The sequence below is a fragment of the Talpa occidentalis genome, unplaced genomic scaffold, assembly GCF_014898055.3.
Source record: "Talpa occidentalis isolate TD23 unplaced genomic scaffold, MPIMG_talOcc4v2.1, whole genome shotgun sequence".
Lineage (NCBI taxonomy): Eukaryota > Metazoa > Chordata > Mammalia > Eulipotyphla > Talpidae > Talpa > Talpa occidentalis.
In genome coordinates, this window is record NW_026555331.1 from 49118290 (window position 1) to 49139188 (window position 20899).

General features: G+C 36.3%; 1 protein-coding gene across 2 annotated transcripts in view; it reads right to left on the reverse strand.

Moving 5' to 3' along the window:
• Positions 1-15694, reverse strand: part of CRISPLD1 (cysteine rich secretory protein LCCL domain containing 1) — a 41625-nt gene extending 25931 nt beyond the window's left edge. For both annotated transcript variants that reach the window (XM_037505157.2, XM_037505147.1), the window contains exons 1-2: positions 15403-15694; positions 14148-14467 (exon numbers count right to left, since the gene is read on the reverse strand). In XM_037505157.2, the coding sequence (XP_037361054.1) occupies positions 14148-14405 (258 nt within the window). In that variant the 5' untranslated portion in view covers positions 14406-14467; positions 15403-15694. The remainder of the gene's footprint in view (positions 1-14147; positions 14468-15402) is intronic.
• Positions 15695-20899: the final 5205 nt, after the last annotated feature.

The following is a 20899-nucleotide window of genomic DNA, read 5'->3' on the forward strand; positions in this document are numbered from 1 at the left end:
TTACATTCAAATTCCAAAAAAATACTTCATCATAAAGTCTTTAAAGGCAATTTCTTTTTCCTGTTGGTGGTATTATCAGAGCTACAATAAAGAAACAGACATCAGTGAAAGACATAGTACATCAATTTATGTTGAAAGAGTTACATTGATTTTGTGACTAAGTTATCTCATATAAAAACAGCACCATAGAAAACAGTAATACATTCCTTACAACTCAGAAATCACCTCAGGTGCTTAACTACTGAGCGTCACCTGTTTTGAAAATACTTTGTAGTTACAAGGAAAATGCACAAGGTTCATATTTCAAAGGGAACACCTGAATTACTGGTCACAGAGGCCTTGCCAGGTACTGAAAAATAGCATTACCTCAGGGTAATGCACATATTAGGGCCTATAGAAAGTTACAGAGCTGTGAAGCAGATATGGGAGTGTTTCACTTAACATTCTACCTGAAAACAAAGACTTAAAATCTCAAAAATGTAGGATCTTAATAATTTAGAGAATTGCCTCGTTTCCCTAAAATTAATTTTTGAAATAGAAATTTGACATATGGATCAAAGTAACAAGATGATTTCAGTTAAACCTATTGTTTACTTATGGAGCAGATTCCTTGTGAGGAAGCAAAGCCTTCAATTCCACACTATTTTCACAATTTGAAAACCTACTGATTCATCTCATCATCTAAATACTAAGGCCCCCAATTTGGACAGAACTAATCAACCTCATTAATATTGCCAATATGCTCAATGTGGGCCCTCTACTGCAGACTCTGAAATTTTAAAGTTTATAAATCACCTGGAGATCTTGTTAAAATGCAGATTCCGAACCAAGAGAGAAATCTAAGATTAGATATTTCAAATGCCTGCTACCATTACCACAAAATAAAAAACTGAACTTTGAGAAGCAAAGTTCTAATACATGCCCACTGATATTTTCCCCAATGGAGTGTTCTTTATGCCTTTCCTTGGTTACTTACACTTTTATCTTTTCCTGAAGTCCTGTTCATATTCTCTCTCCTGTTAGTAGTCATTGCAACGAGAATATTCAGTTTATCTGAACCTTTTTACACATATAATTTACCAATACTACCAATGCATTCTCCTAAATCTGCCTCTGTTGCTTTGGGTCTTTATGCCCAAACATGAATTTTAAATCAAAAACTGAGTCTCATACTTTTTTGTATTTTCCAGTGTATTTAATATGAAATGTGGCATACAATAAATACACCAACATGTACTCATTATCTCTAATCTCACAGTTGGCCTGGTCTGAATAATAACTTTGATCAGAGATACAGAAGCCTAAGTTTGCTGTCTCAAACATTCACATGTGATATAAACCCAGGTGGAAGGGTATTCATAAGGTACCTATGCTAAACATAGCTAAAGTCATGAAAAGCTGGACCTGGATCATCTTTGTAAATCTTTCTTTACATTTTTATGATGACATCATTATTTGTATTGTCACCTAAGAAGAGGAAAGATAATAACCTTCAAGACTACATTCTGCATGTCTGAGACCTCAGTAATTAAGGAAATAAATTGGTAATTGAGAATGTGCCACCTATGAGTTTTTAAGTCTTGACCTGTGGCCATCAGGTCATTTTCAAAGAATGAAAACTTGTGTTTTTGTTTACTTACAGACTATAAATTTTAGATAGATGCAAGCCCAATTTAAAAGTCAAGAATAGAACAATACATGATAGGAAAGATAAACTCATAACTCTATAGTGTCTACTTAAATGTTCTTTCATATTTTATATTTAAATATCAAAACAATAAGTTCCTCATTGTTTTATATTGAGCATTCCATGTTATGTTTTTACTAATAATTCCTACTTGAAATTGTTATGCTTCCAGTCATTGGGAGCTATGTAAACCATATGGCTTCCTGTTTCCCTTGACTGCTAGGAAACTCAAAGCTAGTTTAATAGCCACAGCAATCTTTTTTTTTTTTTTCTTAATCAGATTTACAGGCATCCCTTAGGAATATGCCTTTACCTTTGTCTTCTTCAACAATCAATGACTTTGATGGTGATTTTAAAAAACAACAAAATGGTTTTCAAAAGTCTTTTAAAATTTGGGGAAAAATATTGTGCAAAATATTCATTTGCCCCCACATATCTATCTTCAGGCCCCTGCTCCTTTGCTCTGCATCCCCAAAGTTTCAGCTATGCATACTCAGTTACTTTATGCTCTCTTGAGCTCTGGATTCCACTTTCATTTGGCAATGGGAGAACACAGACAGGAAGTCAGAAGGTAGGACTTGAATTTTGGTACATATTACTCCCTCCAGAATCCCATTCATCCCCTCTGTGTTCTCTGCCTCACCACGATGGTGTCCACGCCTTCTTACAGAGCCCTACTGCCAGGCTCTATGCTTACAAGGGGTGACACTACCAGTCAAGCCGAGGTGGCTGCCAGCCCTGGTGTTTCACCTTTGCCCCACCATAAATCTGCACATAGATCACTCGTTGTTTTTCTGTAGAACTCCTGTTATTGTGGCATTTGTTTCCTGCTGAGAATATCTGAGAATTGAAATTTCAAAGAATTTGTAATAGCAAACTGCTTAACATAGTACCTGACACATACTAGATCTTAATAGATGTTTTCCTATTCTTTTAAATATCTGCTTTATAATTGTGATTCAGTCACTTTATGAAACATTGCTGACATTCATGTGACTAAGAAAGAAATTCATATCCAAAATTTTGAATGGTTGAAAACAACTGTCACTTAAATTCCAATAAAAAAGTAAACGGTCATTTTAGAATTCAAATTTAATGTAATGTTATCCATAAAACATATTTCACAGTAAGTGATTCCTAGATTTATTTTGAATCTATTGACAATAAACTCTGAGGCGTTTGCCTGCATTAAATTTCCAAGATGTTATTTCCACGGAATCTTTCAAGTATCCCTAAAGTCTAGTTGACAACATCCACAGTTGTTTAACATGTGTTAATTAACCCCAAATTTGAAAATCCTCTGTAATAACTGTTTCACTTACAAATGTCAAACTAATACTACCAAATTATGTCAAATGAAATGCTCCTTTATAGGCATACAGAGTGAAAAATAAATAGAGCTATTTATTTTTGAAGCTGCCATGATTCACACTTGGTAAAACAAGATTCTTTTCATCTTATTTGGGAAGATATGTCCTCAAATATCTCCATATGAACACACAGACCAGTTCTTGCAATGACTGCCATGTCCTCCCCATTGATCCAGAGGCTCTCTACCACAGTCCCTACCACACAGTGGCTATAACTTTTTCCACTACTGTTTCAAAGTGTACCTCTTCTAGAAGCCTTTGCTGGTTACTGCTTTATTCTGAAATTCCTTAAGGTTTATAGGTAGTTTAAAATATATTAACCTGTATTTCTTACCACATTGTGATTTACATCTTTTTCTCTAGCAAAAACTTCAGCATTCTGATTATTATATCTCTTGGTAAACACATTCCTGCTTGTTCAGGGGTCTAACAATCCATACTTCATGAGACAGTTGTCTATAATCCCATGTTAACTCTCTCAACATCACCAAAATCCAATGCTAATTTTGCTGCCACACTAATTAAAGAATGATTTTACCCTAACCAAATAACTACCGTACTTAAAAATATAAAATTAGGTAAAACACAAGCACAATACTTCATTAAAAAAAAGTGCTTTTGTAGTTTTCTAGCTGCAGTTCCTTGTCATAACCAATTTAATGATATTTTATTCTGCCCACTTTAAATCATTATTGAAAATCTAGTCATCTTTTTTTGTTTTTTCATTCTACTTTTTTTTCTTCCCAATAAATTGAGGTTAGAGCATGTCAGTCAGCCAACCAGATGGGGAATGCAAAAATTACTAAAGCACTGTCCCTTCCCACAAAGGAATGTTAAGGCTAGAAAAAGAGACAGAGATGTAAATAACAGAGGCTGAGGCATGTATGAAACCAGGAAGATGGGGTGGGAGAGCACCTAACTCTATGGGGGAGGGTTCAGACAAATGCAAATTATTCTTTAGATGAGTCTTGAAGGAAAGGAGAACTTCATTAGAGAGAAAACGATGATGGCATAAGGCTTCCAACATAGGCAAAAGTGACCAGGCTTGTTAAGATACATTACACCACATCAAAAAAACCCAGGGCATATGAAATAATGACTTATTTTCCCATGAAACTGCTTTTTATTTGTTTGGACTATAGTCACTGTGTTCACAGACATCCTGATTATCAACCACTTGGTCTTTTCTTCGTAGGGAACCCTGGTATTCCATTTTCACTGGAGTCACCCAACTCCCCCAACACTATTCCTTTGTCACTTTGGTTTCCCTTCTTTGGATAACATATGATATCACTATGGTTTCCTTGAGCATATTTTAAATCTTCAGTATTTCAGACATGGATTTGCCATGTCTTGAGCAAATATAAGATAAACATTTAAGTTTTATGTTTAGAACCATTATTGTATTGTCCTGTTTTGGTGATTGTTTTATATGAGGGGCAATACATTCAGGAGAGAGTCTATAAGCAGTAACTCTCATTCTCATTCTTGGATCCTATATAATGTTTATTATCCTATTATCTAGTCACCTCCCCTCCCACAATTGCCCATTTTAAAATTCTACTTCTCTCCACATGGCCTTTGTAGTTTATGCAGTCACTGACTGCTCTTCACTTTTCTATATCCAGCAGAACTGTGCCATTAGCTAATTTTGAGCTTTCATTTTCCACTCCTCCTCCAATTAGATTGACTTAAACAGTCTTGGTGAATCCTAATGTGCAAGCTTCTTCATCTTTTTTGGTTTCTAAGTACTTGTTGAAAGGGAATGAAAAAGAGTTTCTGTTTTTCTGCATTGATAGCTACAGTTGCTAACTTATAAAAAGAGAGAAATGAATGTGATAGCTGAGGGAGAGAAAAAGAATCTGAATTCTAGATTCAAATACTCATGTCTCCATTTAGCACTTCCTCCAAGGAGCCTAAAGCCTTCTACTCAAAGTGGGGTTCCCAGAACAGTGGCTGCCACATCACCTGAAAGCTTGTTAGGAATGCAGAGGTTTGTGGCCCACCTCAGACCCAATGAATCAAAATATGTATTAGTTTGAGCAGTATTAGACTTACACTCCTTATGTCTGTACCCCATGCTTTTCCATTGAAAAAAATCATGTTATCCTTAATTTTCTGATGACTAATTTCAAAATATTCTTTGGACCAAAGCTTAAAACATTAAGTATGTATAGCCTGATAAATTGTGTCCAAATTCTATTTCACCTTCGAGGTTAACGAAATGGCAATATTAAGAATTTGTTGCCTTTTCCCCAAAAGTTCTATATAATTTGTTCACTTTATCACATCTTATTGATACTATTAGTTAAATAGAGAGAGAGAAAAGATTCATCAGATCATAGTTTCAGTCCCTTATCTTCCATGAGCATGGCACATCATTAGTTCAAGTTAGATACTGGGATCAACAGCCGCAAATTTTAAGAACTGTACTTAGCAATCAGTTTGCAATTTGAACCTCAAACATAGAGCTTGTATCAGAACTTGATCTGTATTACCTAATCTCTGAATACTTTAAAAATTAAGGCCCTACTAATATGCCTTTGAACATTTCTTTTTAATTTCTAGGAGCTACCTAGTTAAATGTCTCTAGAAGTCAAGCAGGACCTATGGCAACTAGAAAAGGCATCATTACTTTAAATCTCCCAAATTTTTTGAAATTTCTTAATATACTTTAGCAAACTTATTCCATATCTATTAGATTTTTTTCACTTAAAGTATTTTGAACCCAGTGAGCTTAAAACACCTACAAAAATTCCATACACTTGACTCCACAAAGATCCATATGTACTATCTCCAAAATTATGATTTCATAAAAGACTTAGCCTCATACTCCTTCTTTCCTGCCAACTCCTCTCAGTTGATGATATTGTTTCACGCTTCACTAGAAAAAGCAGAAACATCCACATGAAAATTCTCTTCTCTTTTCCTCATTAAATACCCAAAATACCTGCTTCTGTACTCACAGACTCAGTCTTTACTGTTAGAATAAATGAACTGATTTCACATTTTGTTTTTGTTACCATGCCAAGCACTCTCTTAACTTCTTCATTTCTATCACTGGCCAACATGCTCTTTAAAAACAAAGCCAAAAACATTTTCACATTTTCTTCTAGCAATAATTCCATTTCTTTCATCTCCTTCACAGCAACACCATCTTCAGGAATTAATGTTCCTTCCACTTCCTCACCTCCCACTTTCTTTATTTCTATTTCAGTAGGAATTCCAGTTATACCCTACCACTGAAATGATCAAAGTCACCAATTACCTCCATGTTGACAAAACCATCCTGAGCTTTTCTTCACCTTACTTGCTCTCAGCAATATTCAAGTGTTGACATCTCCCTTGCTGAAATCTCTTCTCCTGGCTTTTGGGACAAGTTTATCTTGTCTTTCACTCCATTCCTGCTTCTTCTTTACTTCCTTGGCTACTCCCTTCTGTTCAAGCTTTATATATTTCTGGGTATTCAATCCCTGTCCATAAAAATCTTCTCCTTAGACACTATTGTTCTGTCAGTTCATTTAAAATGAACTAACATCCATGACTTCTATATTTTGATCTCAGCTCCTACCTCTTCTGAGACTGAGGAGGATTAAACTCAATTGCAGATGTTATATATGGTATTGCAAACTAGATTTTGGTCTACAAGAAAGTCCTTATTTCACTCTCGCCTCCCTCTGTCTCAGCAAATGTTCCAACTATCCATTAGAGTGCTTAAGTAAAAACTTAAGAGCACCGGAGATTTTTCCTGATCCTTCACCTTCCACCTTAACGCAATTGACAAATGTTAACAGCAATGCCATGAAACACATCCTGAAACTGCCCACCTCACTCCATATTTACCACAACCACCATGTTTGCAATGACCATCATGTCTCACTCAGACTATAGCAATGGCTTTCTAACTGTCTCTCCACATTCAGCTTTCATCCCCCTCAGACCATTCTCCACAAAGCAGAGTAAATTTATGAAACTGAAAATAGGACCAGGCCAATTTCTTGCAAGAAATTTTCCAATCGCTTTCCAGTTCACTTGGAATTAAATTCAAATTTCTTCTTACCCCAAGGTCCAAATGGGATCTGTCTATGATATTATGTCTACTTCATTCCCTAGCACTTTTCTAATTATTGAATAAAATTTGGTCACATTAGCCCTCTTTGTGATACCTGAAATCTCCCACTTCTTTTCTGATTTAAAGACACTGTGTCCAGGGCCTCCCCGGTGGCGCAGCAGTTGAGCGCTGGGTTGTGAAGTTGTCTGCAGCCTCTGCAGCACCGGTTAGATCCCCGGCTACCGGGTGAGGGTCCCACATGGCACGCAGACCTCTCCTGCCGCCCGCTGCTCCCCTCAGCAGTGTACTTCGTCAGTCTGCCTGTTCTGCTCTCTGCTCTGACTCTGGTGAATTCTCTCACCCACCCGCGCTTCTGACTGTATACAGTGCTTGTATAAATAAATAAATCTTTAAAAAACAAATAAAGACACTGTGTCCAGTATTCCTTTTTCCTATATCTCTGTACCATTTAGCTCTCTGCTCAAAAGCCACCAACCCAGAGGAAGCTTTCCCAGCTTCCAAATATGATTAGTTTTACATATTTCATTCTCTATCATCTTACTCTGTTAATTTGCATTAACCAATTGAACTTTTTGTACACTAATGTACAAGCATTAAGAATAGTGCCTGGCACAGAAATGTTCAATCAGTATTTACTGAATTTAATACTTTCTTAAACACAAATTATTCATGAGAATAATGAACTATTTTAATCAATTGTAAATGTCTTCTGAAACAAGATTATGAAGGAATAATTACTTATAAAAGTAAGTTACTTAAACATACCTAATGTAAAATCCTCATCAGACAATTGTCACTTGAGTCTTTTACTATTTCTTCCAATGAACAAAATTTTATATAATATATGTATACATATGTGTGTACAGCAGACTTGTAAAAATCTGGCTTTAACTGTATTAGTAAAAATCATTTAAAATATAAAAATGTAAATTACAAATCATGTGCAATTATTGACAGAGCTAATACTTTTCTCTGTTTTTCTTTATTTGGCATCCAAACATCATGTTCTCTCTGATTCTCAATTCCCTCCTCACTTTCCCTACCTCTATATTTTAGGGTTCAATTCTTGAACATTTCTTCTTTATCTATACTCATTCTCTTGATGATTTCATCCCTTTTCATCTAAATACTGTTGAATCCTAATTCTAACTACCAATTTAGAAACCAATTATACCTAATTGTCAAATGTCTAATTGAACATATGACAGATTCACTTGAATATTTAAATGAACTCTTAAAATTAATACATTCAAAATTGACCTCCAGCTTTCTCTACTTCAAAGCTGATCCATTCATTCTCTCCTGTCTTAGAAAATGGTAATCCCAGATGTTCAGTCAAAAAATGTAAAGCCATACCTCTCATCCAAAATCTGAAAATGAATAAAATCCAGTGGCATACTCCACAAGAGTGTAACTGGCTATTATTGCACAGGAACTCCATCACTCCCCTGTTCTGCTTCTCACACTAAAGTTTTCATATTTTGGCATTCATGGAGTGAGAAAGTGGACAGGATTTTGGTAAGCAATTGCGAAGCACACTGGAAAATACCAAACATCCTTATTCTGAGGAGGCAAAGTTTGAGTTCAACCTTCATGGTAAACTGATATTTATTGAGTGAAGGAATAAAAACAATTTCAAAATTTTGTATTTTTTCCTGGCTCCACTGTTCCATTCTATTGAAATGGCTTCTCTCTCTTGCCTCTTTCAAAGACACTAGAAATGCTGCTTACATTTAGGGAGCATTTACATTTAATCTCCCAGAACTCTATGGTAATTACTAGATTCAACAGAACTGTAATGTCACTTTGTTCATATAGGTATTGCTGTCTTTGGTGCAATTTCAAAAAAGGAAAAATATATTAATTTAAAAGCACATACCTCTTTTTTAAAAGAACCTATCCAAATTAAGATTTTCTAAATTTCAAAATTCTGTAGCCCAAAATACTTGAAACCAAATATAACTTAAAACATGAAAACATTCTAAGAAAATAAAATTATTTTTAAAAATAAAAAAATCTTGATAATTTTAAATAATGTTAATATTCTTTGAACCAAAAAAGATATTTCATGTACCTTTAAGTGTATGTTGATTATATTGGATATTAAGAAAAGATTCAAATATTTAAATTTTGAAAACTACCAAGTACTTGCAAGTGCAATGGGGGAAGGAGTGAGGGAGGGAGGGAGGGAGGGAAGTGCTTTAGAAATCAACAGTTGTAATAAAAATTTAATTGCAATGTATTCTTCCTGCTACTTTTAGCAACATAAGAAAAGTGTCCATGTAAATGAGTTATGAGGGCATCACTCCTTTAATCTGAGTTTTTCTGGATATGTCACTGGTGCCAAGTAAAGTCAGAAAATATGGTTTTATGAGGCTAAGCAGAGCAACTCACAAGTTAATGATCACTTTTTCAGGCTTGTATTCAAGCTATAGTCAGTCAGTAATAGGACAAATCTCAGATTAGTATCATCCTGTTCAACAAGCTAAACTGTCCCATGCCCATTGCATGGGATTATCTACTTTATTGAAGCACATAAGGAAAATGAAAACTAAATATAAAAACAAGAAACATGATTCCCAATGTTAAATACAGCCTTAGAAAGAACATAAGTGACAAACTGGAATGAAGCCATTGTTTGCATTAACATGGACCTGAAGTCCCACTGGTTATTTGGCTCTGGCCACCTAGCAAAAAGAGAGCTATCAGATGTATTCTGTCCTACATTTGAAAAAATGGCTGTGCCAAGATTCTGCTCATAGTCTTACACATGTGGAGGTGAGGCAGACAGGCACAGCAATCAACCTCCAGGCAGGCTGTCAACAGTTCTCAAAGACATGGAAATTGTTATAATGGTGGAAAATGGCTTATATACTTTGGCCCATTTATCCTTTTTTAAACCAAGTGTCTGGCTGCTAAAGCACATTCTAGAATAAGGTAGATTTTGTACCACAGTAAACTATTCTGGGTTTTAGTCAACCTACAATGCTTTCGAAGTCCTATGATAAAAATGTATAATAAGAGGTAACTAATGAATTAGTATTAATTCATTTTGTTGTTTTAATTTCAGAATATTTGAATATTTTAACATTATCTCTGTAGCTCTAAATATACAATGCCATTTTTATATTCCAGGAATTTTTTAATAGAAAAAAAATCATAAATTATTTGAAGCATTTATGATTTCAAGAGTATTTCCAGTTTGTCACAACAATATCTCGTACTGGTGATATCCCCTTTGCGAATTCATTTTAATTCCTCTCTCTTCCCTGTCCTCCATGTTTATCTCACATACTACTTACTACTTTTTCATCCACCCATCCCTTCATTCAACACACACTTAACTTTGAACAGTATTCAATCTACAAATATTTACTTCTGTGCATAAGGCATGGAGTTATAAAGAAAAATAAGGCATGATCCTTACCCTTCCAGAAATTCAAAGTCTTGAAAAGTAAAACAGACTCAAAAATATTTAATTTCTACAAAATTTTAATACCATAAATAGGCTTCAATAAAATAACTGAGGTGTATAGAAGGAGTAGGATAGGAGAATGGGGTACACCAGAGAAAGCTTCACAGAACAGAAAATAATGAGCTTAGTTTTGAGGGAAAAAAGTAGGAGTTTGTCTGGACACAGAGGAAACTGAATGAATGAGTAAAGAGACACAGAGGCATAAGGAAGCAAGATATTTAAGAACTTAAAAATAGCAAGTAGCTCAAAGCAAACACAGATACAAATAAATGCAAGGGAGTTAAGGACTATGGGGAAGGTTGAACTAGACCTGCCTCCTTTCATAAGCTACTCAGGGTGAGATTTAACTTGTGAGCAATCAGGAGTTAACAAGAGCTTTGTGCAGCTGAATAACCATCCAAACTTAAGCGCAAAAGCAATTTAGTAACAGTGAGGAAGGTGGACTAAAGCAGGAATAAACTGGTATATTCTGTTGGATGGGAAGCTGTGGCACCAATCTAAGGTTGAGATAATGAATAAAGGTTAGGATGAAACAGAAGAGATGGATTCAAAAGGTTTTATGAGACAGAATCTAGAGATCTGTAGAATGAAAGAAATTCAAGTGAAAACCTGGGAAACAAAGTATTAAGAGATGAGCAGGAAACAAGACAGAACATGTTGAAGGAAAAAAAAAACAAAACAGAAAACTAAAAGAACCAAGTGCTGGTGTTAAAACTCATGGAAAGGAAGTAATTGAAGAGCGAGTATGCTCAGCAACATCATTTATCTTACATCATTCAACCACTAGGCTTTATATTCTTACATTGATTTTACCAACAAGAAAAACAAAGCCCCAGAATGTTTCCTGTCAGAATTCACACACCAGTAAGCAGAGACAAAATGTGAACGTGCTCTCCAGGTACAAAAAGTATTTTCCCTCTAAAATGTATTGCCTCTTTAGCAACAGCTTTATTTGATGACATTGAAGCTCCAGGTTTTCAATTCACCCTCAATGAAATTTGAGTAATTTTGCCCCTCAGGGTCACTGGCTATCATAATCAATAACTTATTTCTCTCCTTCCTAATTCTGCCATAGTCTGCTTTCATCAACCTATGCTAATTCTCTATAACCAGCTTGCTTTCCCAGTTTGATTTCATCCATTCCTCTTCTCTAATTCAGGTGTACCCATCATCCTTTGCTGCCATTTCCTGGACTATCTTCCTGGAACAATATATTCCTCCTCCTCCTCCTCCCCTGAACTTTAACCATTTGGAATATCCCATTATTCTAAGCTTCTTTGGCATTATTCATACACATAAAAGAATTTTGCGTCCTTTCTTACTTGAACATTTTCATGTGTGTCTAGTCCATCTTCTCAACTCAAAATCTTTTCAAGGGATGTGATAATGACATATAGAATATAAGTAAAAAGTGGCGCCACTTACCATAGGACATTGCAGATTTTACAGGAAAAAGTTCTTAAGCCAATTTTTGTCTTCCCAGGATAAATATACTTTAAATAACTATTTGTATAAGTTACACTTTCACATAACATATGGCCAACATATATGTATTTATATTGTATATAATACCTAAATAAATAGTATTTCAAATAAAATAGCATGTTCCCTTAGGCATCCCCTTAAATCTGTATTCTAGAAAATGTGATACAATACTACAGTGGAGTAATGAACTTCTGTGCAGGCCAGTTAAGAGCCAAGCCACAGTTTCAGTGCTAATAGTATCTAAGGCAACACAACATAAACGCTGGCTGGTTTCTTAAACTACATTTCAAGGATAGAAAGAAATAGGTGAAAAAAAAAGCTCATACAAATACCCCAGGCCAGATATCATACAATAGGCAGTTATTTTCTTTGGAAATCAGACATGAAAAACAATCACAAAACTGTTTTTTCATAACTTTTCCTGTTACTTGAAACACATACAAATATTCTCATGGTTTTTTCTTTTCCCCTTTTGGTGGGTTTGAATGCCCAAGTTTTTCGTTATTTTAAGTAAAAAGTAACTGAGTATGTATCTATATGGAGTAAGGATACAGTGCCTACTTGGAAAATTTCCGTAATTAGCTTTTTCTGTTTGAGAACTCACAGATGAAGAAATCATAGAATTTTTTACTTTGGACAAACACTAAAATACATAAAAAGCAAAAATGTGAGACATTACATAGAAGAGTAAAGGTTTCCTTACATAGTCTATTTAAGCAGCATGAAGAGATATAAAGTTAGCTACATATCTCCATAATATTTACTGAGACCTGATATATGCCCGATAATGAGCTAATAAACATTACTAAGTTTTCTCATTCAATCCCATTACAACCCTTTAAGGTGTGAGTACACATGCTAGACATGAGGAAGCTGAAACCCTAGAAACTGGTAAATTGTCTAAAGTCACACCACTAGGGGGTATCAGTGCCAGGATTTAAACCCTGTCTGACAACCCAGATCCACTTCTTAATCTCTGAGTATCTATTTTCTTTTTTTAAGGTAAAGTATTTTCTAGTAAAATAATATAATGCCATATTTTGTAGTGTGAACTAAGAATGTACATGTTTCATGAAAGATTCCTAAATGGGGACTACTCATCAGAACTAATGTAAATGCAAAAAAGGAAAAACTAGAATTCCTGAAAGTTGATTGCACCCTGTATCTAAAAGAAAAACATTACCAACTTCCAATGTATATTAAATAAACTTTTCTACCACCAATGATTATTATGTCTCTGCTAATGCAGTCCTAATTTATGCAAGTAGTATAAATGGTTTGAAAAATTTTCTGAATATTCAGTGTAAATAAATATTTCTACATATTTTCTGAATAATATTAGTACATTAATGATTAATATTAGCATATTAATGAGTTATATGCTAATAAAGCAATTCTGCTTCCCAAATTTGCTAATTTACTCCAAGAGTAAATAAATATCAGGTTATTAAGCATGTCACATATTTTTATTTACTCCTTTGCCCAGGCTTACGTTCATACTTCAAAGCTCATAAATATATCCAAAAGGAAAAAAATGCTACTACCAAAATATTCCTTAGCATAAAGCAACCATAGAAATGTACCCTTTACAATGCTATTTATATGTATGTAAGACACAAAGGTCCATTAGAAATTATATATATCAGCAATCCAGAAAACTACTTCAGATTATTGTCTGATTTCTCACATCATCTATTTTTAAGAAGGTTCTATTGGTTACAAATAGGAATCAACTGTTCTCAGTCAGTTAAAAGCAAATACACTAGCTGTTTAGCCTTTTTTTGTACAGGAATCCTCCAGGTAAAAAGTAGAACTGAAAGCACATAGTAGGAACATTGCATCTTTAGATACTTAATTCTGCTTTGAATTTCAAAGAGCTCTCAGAATTATAGGAACACTAATAAAGAATATTCAAGGAAGATATTCTTGAAGAAAATCTTTTTTAATTTCATACATGACAAATGACAAAAATTAAATAACACCAAAGGAATTTAAGCATGGAGGCTGAAAGCATCAATAAAAATTTCTTTGTACATACCATTTAAAAAAATTCCTTACCATATACTCCATATTAGAAGCTGTTGGATACACCTGACTTCGTAATTTATTATGAAGGTCCAAGATACTCTGCATGTCATTGTCTGTGATGGCCCTTTTCCCTCTTTGCTTGGCCGTCCACCACTCACCATCCTCATCCATGTACTTTTCCAGAAGTTTCTCCAATAAAGTGGCATTAGGAACCACCATGGCTGGAATTGCTCTAGCCATGAATAGCACTGTGGTTACTCTGAGCCACTCCCTCGCGGTGCACTTCATAATGAATGATCTCACGATTTCCTCGGGAAAATCTCCAAGACAGTCTCTTCCACTCCTTTTGGCTATAAGGACATGCAGTGTGATTAAGACACCAACGAGGTATTAATTTTATAACATCAAGAATAAAACAGTAGTTACAAAGTATACCGGTCTGATTTATCTACAAGGCTGGTAAAACGGATATATACTTTGAAAATAACTTATCTCCAACATATATCCTCCCCAGGAGACTTTTCACAAAGTATTATTTCCACAAAGTAGACAATTACATAATCCAGATAATATGCATAAGGTCAAAAAAGGGGCGAAAGCAGCCCAGAAGAGTGAAAGCTTGAAAATAATTTCGGAATCCCAAGGCCTTAAATGGCTACATATGACATAGAGCCTGCAAAAAAGTATAATCTATATAGAGTATTTTATATCATTACAGAAGTTCACATTCCTCTCCTCGTTTTACCCCAGCATCTCCGACGACACATTCAGAAAGTACAAAACATTCTAAAATTGAGGATGTATGTTTTAAAGAACGAGAAAATGTTGTTCATGCATGTATACATGTGTGTGTGTGTATGTATGTATATATCTCTTTGGATGCATCCGGAGGACCCAGGGAACTAAAGCAAATGAAATATACACATCACTAGGGGAAGTCAAGAACTTAACCATTATTTCCTGGAAAGTAAGTGCCTAACCTGTAACCTGCACCCGGATAAGGTCAACTGTTCGCCAGCGACCTGGAGCTGTTCCTCCTCTACCCCGAAGGCGCACACCGTCCACTTAACTCAAAACCCAAGCTAGCGCGCGCGGGACGGCAGACGTGAAAGTCACAAATCCCCGCACATCTGCGCCGCGGGCGCGCGCCGAGCAGCCCATCCACCCTGCCTGGCCCGTCTGCACAACCGGCTTTATTTTTTTAAAGTGGGGCTTAAAGAGAGAAAAGTACCTAAGAAAAGGTGGGAGCCTGACGACCCAGCGCTGCGTTTAAAAAAGCCCTTACCTCTCCAGGGCGCAGTTCCCCTGAGAGCTGAGCCGAACGAGCCCGCCGGCCTCCCGCGGCCGCGCGCCCCCTCCACGCGGGCCCCACGCACGGGCGGCTCGGGAAGGACCGGGGCACGATGAGTCCTCGGGCGGCCGGGGCGCTGACTGCAGGGAGACCGCGCCTCGGCCTCCGCGGCTCCTTCTGGACCTGGAAGGAGCGGGGAGAGGGCTCCAAAGTTAGCGCCAGAAATCGGGGCGGAGAGAAGTGGCCGCGGGAGCCAGCCAGAGCGGGCGCCGGGCGTTATCTGCAGGCTCGGGGGCGGGGACACGAGCCGGGTCCGGCGGGGCGGCGGGGCAGGCGGCCACTTCGCGCTCCCGCTGGTTGGTGCGGCCGCGCGCTGAGCCGGCCTCTGAGCGCCTCCGCGGCTCCCTGCAGCTCCCCAGCATTTATTGCGGTCCCAGCGCGCACGTGACGCGAGCGCCCCTCCTCGCCCACCCCCACCTCTCCCCGGCCCTGGCGGGAGGCCCGCGCGAGAATCGCGGAGCAGCAGCCCGGCCTCGCCCCTGGCCAGGAGCAGCCAGGACGCTTGACCCTCGTGGGCGTGCTTTGGGACTCAGAGACCCCGAGTGGAAGGTCTGGACTTTGGGGGACGTGTGTGCGAGGAGGGCCCCACCTCCTCCTGCCCCTCAGAGCTCCACTGCGTGCAGAGATCTTCAACCTAGTTCTAGTTCCTTCCTGATGAGCTGGTAACGCGTTGTTAACGACCCTTTCCAAAAAGGAGCTGCCCCTCTGCGCCAGAGAGGAGTGGGGATGGGGTCTGCACCTTCCGTCTTGTAGGCGCTGACAGAGAACTGAGGGGTGGTCAGGGGAGAGAAAGCTTTTCCCTTTTTTTTTTTCGTCAAAAAAGTGCTGCCTTTCTGGGACCCAGTATCCAGAATTGAGTTGTTCTTTTTGGCTCCGTTAAACCTTCAGGTTGACCAGATGGGGAGGGGGTTCATAGAATGATTGTGTGCTTGGTCCCTCGGGATTGCCTGGCAATAGAACCCTGTTTCGTTAAAAAAATGTTGTGGCATTTGCTTCCCATGGTGGCCACAACACTTTTGCTAATGGTGTAGACACTTATAGAGCTGATATTAAGGGTACCCTCAATTAATTTATCAGTGCCACATGGACAGTAATTTAAAACCCAACCCTAAAATTTAGTTAAATGAGAGTGTCCGTGTTTCTGCTGTCCATATTGTGGAAAATTACTAATTTTAATTTAACCAAGATTCATCCTACTGAGTGTGGTGCTGCTTCTACAGGTAGGTTTTTGTTTGTTTGTTTTAAACTCATTGACAGGCATTTATTTATCTTTGCTTTCCTGCCGCAGTGACCCATGATCTCAATTTTCTTTATTGCTAAGTTTTAGAGAATATATTATATGATCAAATAAAATAAAAGCATTATGATTGTAACTCACAAATCATCCCAACTTTCAGAGTTGTAATTTTATAGCAACTTAGTCACAAAAAGGTTAGTGTTTTTCAAATGATTATAAATTATTCACATGCACAGGGGTCAGAAAACTGACTTTACCTCCTGGAACCTAAGGGAAGACCCCAAAGTTCCTGATAAAAGAACTGCCATTCAAATAAAGAGCACATTTCCATACTGCAATTTCAATATGTTAATGAAAAGTATATTATCAAATAAAAAAGTAATACCATTACTTTAAAAGTTTTCAGATTTAAATTAGGATGAAGGAAATTAAGATGATAAGGAAATGAAGTTAAATGTATTGACTCCTGAATGTTTTCGTTATAAACTTTTCCACATAACATACATTTCAGACACTCAGAGGCTTACATTAAGCAAAGATTTGGTTTTAAGGTTTTAGTTATGAATCTTTCTCCTGACAAGAAAAAAAAGTATTATGTCCCTTGACTGTTTTTATTGGCTTCCAAGTTGAAACTTGTGTTTGTATTTTTATATAAAAGAATTAATTGTATGTTAACTACATTAAACATTAACATATCATTTGTGCATCTTGCTGTACATGATTTAACATATATGTTTGGAAAGCCACTTTGAAGGAATAGTTATAAAAAAATCTTCAAATACTCAAAGATGATATGGTTCATATGTTTTATTATTGAGAAACTATATGTAGACAGAAGAAACCATCTCTACAGAAAATTCATATAAAAGTGTCACCTTGGTTTGTGGCTAAGGCTGTTACTTGTAAAGTCATGGTTGTTTTTAGCATTACTGCTTTCCTGTGGCAGTCACTATTGGTTGTTTAACCAACAACCAGCCTTCCATCCCTTTCTTCTAAGTTCTCAGCCTCCCATTTGCTGGGAATGTCCACTCTCACCTATGGTCAAACTGGCATTCTTGGGAGGTGAATATTGTCCAAGCAATTCATCACAGTCCATCCCTACTAACTGTAATTGACTTAGTAGCAAGGACAACCCGTGCAACCCTAGCTACTGCAAAAGAGGAAGAAATCTGTTTGGGCAGATTAGGAGGAGAGTTGGCAAGGATTTTCTTTTGTGATTAAAAAGAGATGTAAAAAAAAAAAAAGCAAATGTTCCTTAGGGGGCTGAAGTGTAAATTTGTAAAATTTAAATGGCACAGCTGTTACCCTGCAAAGAGAAGGGACTAACTTGAGGACAGAGTCCTGTAATCTTGACTAAGCAGAAAAACGGATAGTGCTTGAGTCTGCCCATTGACCAATCCTTGAATACCTATCCTTTTTTTCTGGTTATAAGACATAACTATTGTATAAACTCCATTGATTTGTTCATTCAGCTACTTGCACTTCAAAGTGCACTAACAGAAACATTTCTAAACAAATCTTCCTCTCGCAATGTTATATTTTCTCCAAGCTGCTGTTATTTTCTGTTCATGTGTGTATACTTTGGAGTTTTCTTTAAGTATGTTTGTGCTTTTTTTTTTCTCTGTAGTTGTGAAAGTGGACATGTATTCATCTCTAGACATGTCATCCACTGTATATTCATGACCCTCAACCCTTAATCTCAAGATGAGGTACTGACCAATCATCATATTGAAAGTCATCCCTTCACTGGGGAATGGAAATGGAATTTGTATATGGACGTTATTATTAAAACTTTATTGTTGAAGTGTAGCTTACTTGCAGTAAAGAACACAAGTCTTAAAAATAGAGCACGATGCAATTTTACAAAGTTATCACACCTGTATGAAAACCATTCAGATCCAGGTAGAGTACAGAACCATTTCCCAGAAGGCTCCTTCCAGGTGCATCCTCCCCACAGGTCAATCATATTCTGACTTTTATTGAAAATTAGTTTTGCCTGTTTTTAATCCTTACACAGATGGAATCCTACAGCAGACAGTTCTAATACATGACTTATTCTGTGTCTTATTTCATGTATTCAGTAATGTCTGCCAGATTCATCCCTATATATGTAGTGGTAATTTGTTCTTTTTCTTTGATGAACATACCACAATTTACTTACCCATTCTGGTATTCAATAATAGAATTATTTCCAGCTTAGGACTGTTAGAATGTTATTAAGAACCTTCCTATACATAACTTTTTCTGCACATACTTAGGCATTTTTATTGTCCACATAGAAGGGAATAGAATTCTGGGACCTAACATACTTCTGCACAGTTTGAGTAAATAATTGGGTTGTATACCTTTTCCTTATTGATTTGAACTTGTCCATGTTAAATATAAAGTATATTATGCGCTTTTTATCTATCTCATTTCTTTGCCTTTTCACTTTCTTATTTCTCAATGAACAGGTTCTAATTTTAGGTATCAATCTAATTTTAGTTATCATCTTATCAATCTTTTATGGTTAGTGATATGAGTGACCTGTTGGAGAAATATTTGCTATCACAAGGTCATGAAGAAAAATCTCCTGTATTCTAGCTTTATTATTATTTTATATTTTACAATCAAGTTTTCAATCCATTTAGAATGGAATTTATGTTATGTTGTGACAAGGGAGTAATTGAATTTATAATGAAAGATTGCAATGGTTATATTAAAAGTCTGCCTTTCTTGTAGTTATTAGTATAAAACACTGTGAATTTGTTGTAGGAAGAAAATATAAATTTTAGAATTAAGAGAAAAATGTCTTTGTCCTTCAAGTCTGTCATTCAGATGCTTCAATTAGATTATTTTAAAATAGAAATGCTAATCTCCATATTAATGTCATAACTTGGGAATTCTTTAACCATTTCTTGAATATAAGAAAATAATTATTTTAAGCTTTTTTTTTTAAATTTGCAGAGGACCTATTGTCCACTGGAAGTTTGATCTTCAATCACTAAATACAGTGTTTCATTTTTTAATTATTTTCTACAACCAATGCTGCCCTCGATGCATTTCATAAAAACACAGCTTTAATAATTTTTGTACGTTGTTCCTATGCCTTTCTTAATACTGTTTTCATTGCTTAAAGTCTCTTCTATTCAAGTTTTTTCTAAAAAAAAAAAAACCACACACTTTAACCATCATACTTCACAAATGTTTTTGTTAATCCAGCCAGTCATTATCTCTGTTATTTTTTCACTAAATCTTACCAATTTCGCTTACATAAATTGTAGCTGTTCATATACTTGTCATATCTCTTCAACAATGTTAAAATTTCCTTGAGAAAAAATATATTATGCTTATGTGACCTTGTATGAAATACAGTACACAGTACATTTATTAAATACTAACAATTGTCAAGTCAACAAATAAATTTGTATTGGGGGGGGTTTCTGTATTTCTCAGAAAGTACACGCATACCCCTGAACATACACATCTGTTGACAGGAACACTAGTATCCACAAAGTAAACAAAGCACCTCATGCTACAAAAGAGTTTTATCTGCACATATTTGTTTGGAGGGGAAAATCTCCTATTGAAACAAACGTTTATGTCATAAATGAGCTATAAAGCAGACAGGCAATCCAGATTAATTTTAAAATGAAAACCATGCCTGACATAAATGTTCTGTATAGTATTTCCATTCCCACAAACATTAGTGACTCTTCAGTCAAAAAGCTTAGGACTACAGCTCTATACCATTTATTGAAATAAGTTTATATATGCAGACTTTTATTTGAAAAAATAATGTAAGTTATTGCATTCCTTCTAAACTATTCATTCCTTTCAATACGTTACTTTTGAAGATTCATGGGAAAATGATGCTTCCCAAAGTAAAGAGATAGAAGTGAAATATTTACTTAAAAATGTATTTTAGAATGATGATCTGTACATTTCTCTATTGTAGGCTTTTATTTCCGTAAGACTCTTACATGAAGATTTCTATCTGTGTATAGTTTACATGTGAATCACAAGAGTCACAGACCTACAACTGAAAGTTATCCATTGATATGTGGAAGCACTATATTTTATTTTCTTTAAATCAAAATACCAAGACAGGCTGCCCCCCACCACCCCGGGTGGGTGGGGGGGCTCCCTTGGCACATGGGTTGAAGTCTCAGCACTTTTAAGCTATTGCCAGCCACTGAGGCCAGCATTCAGTTC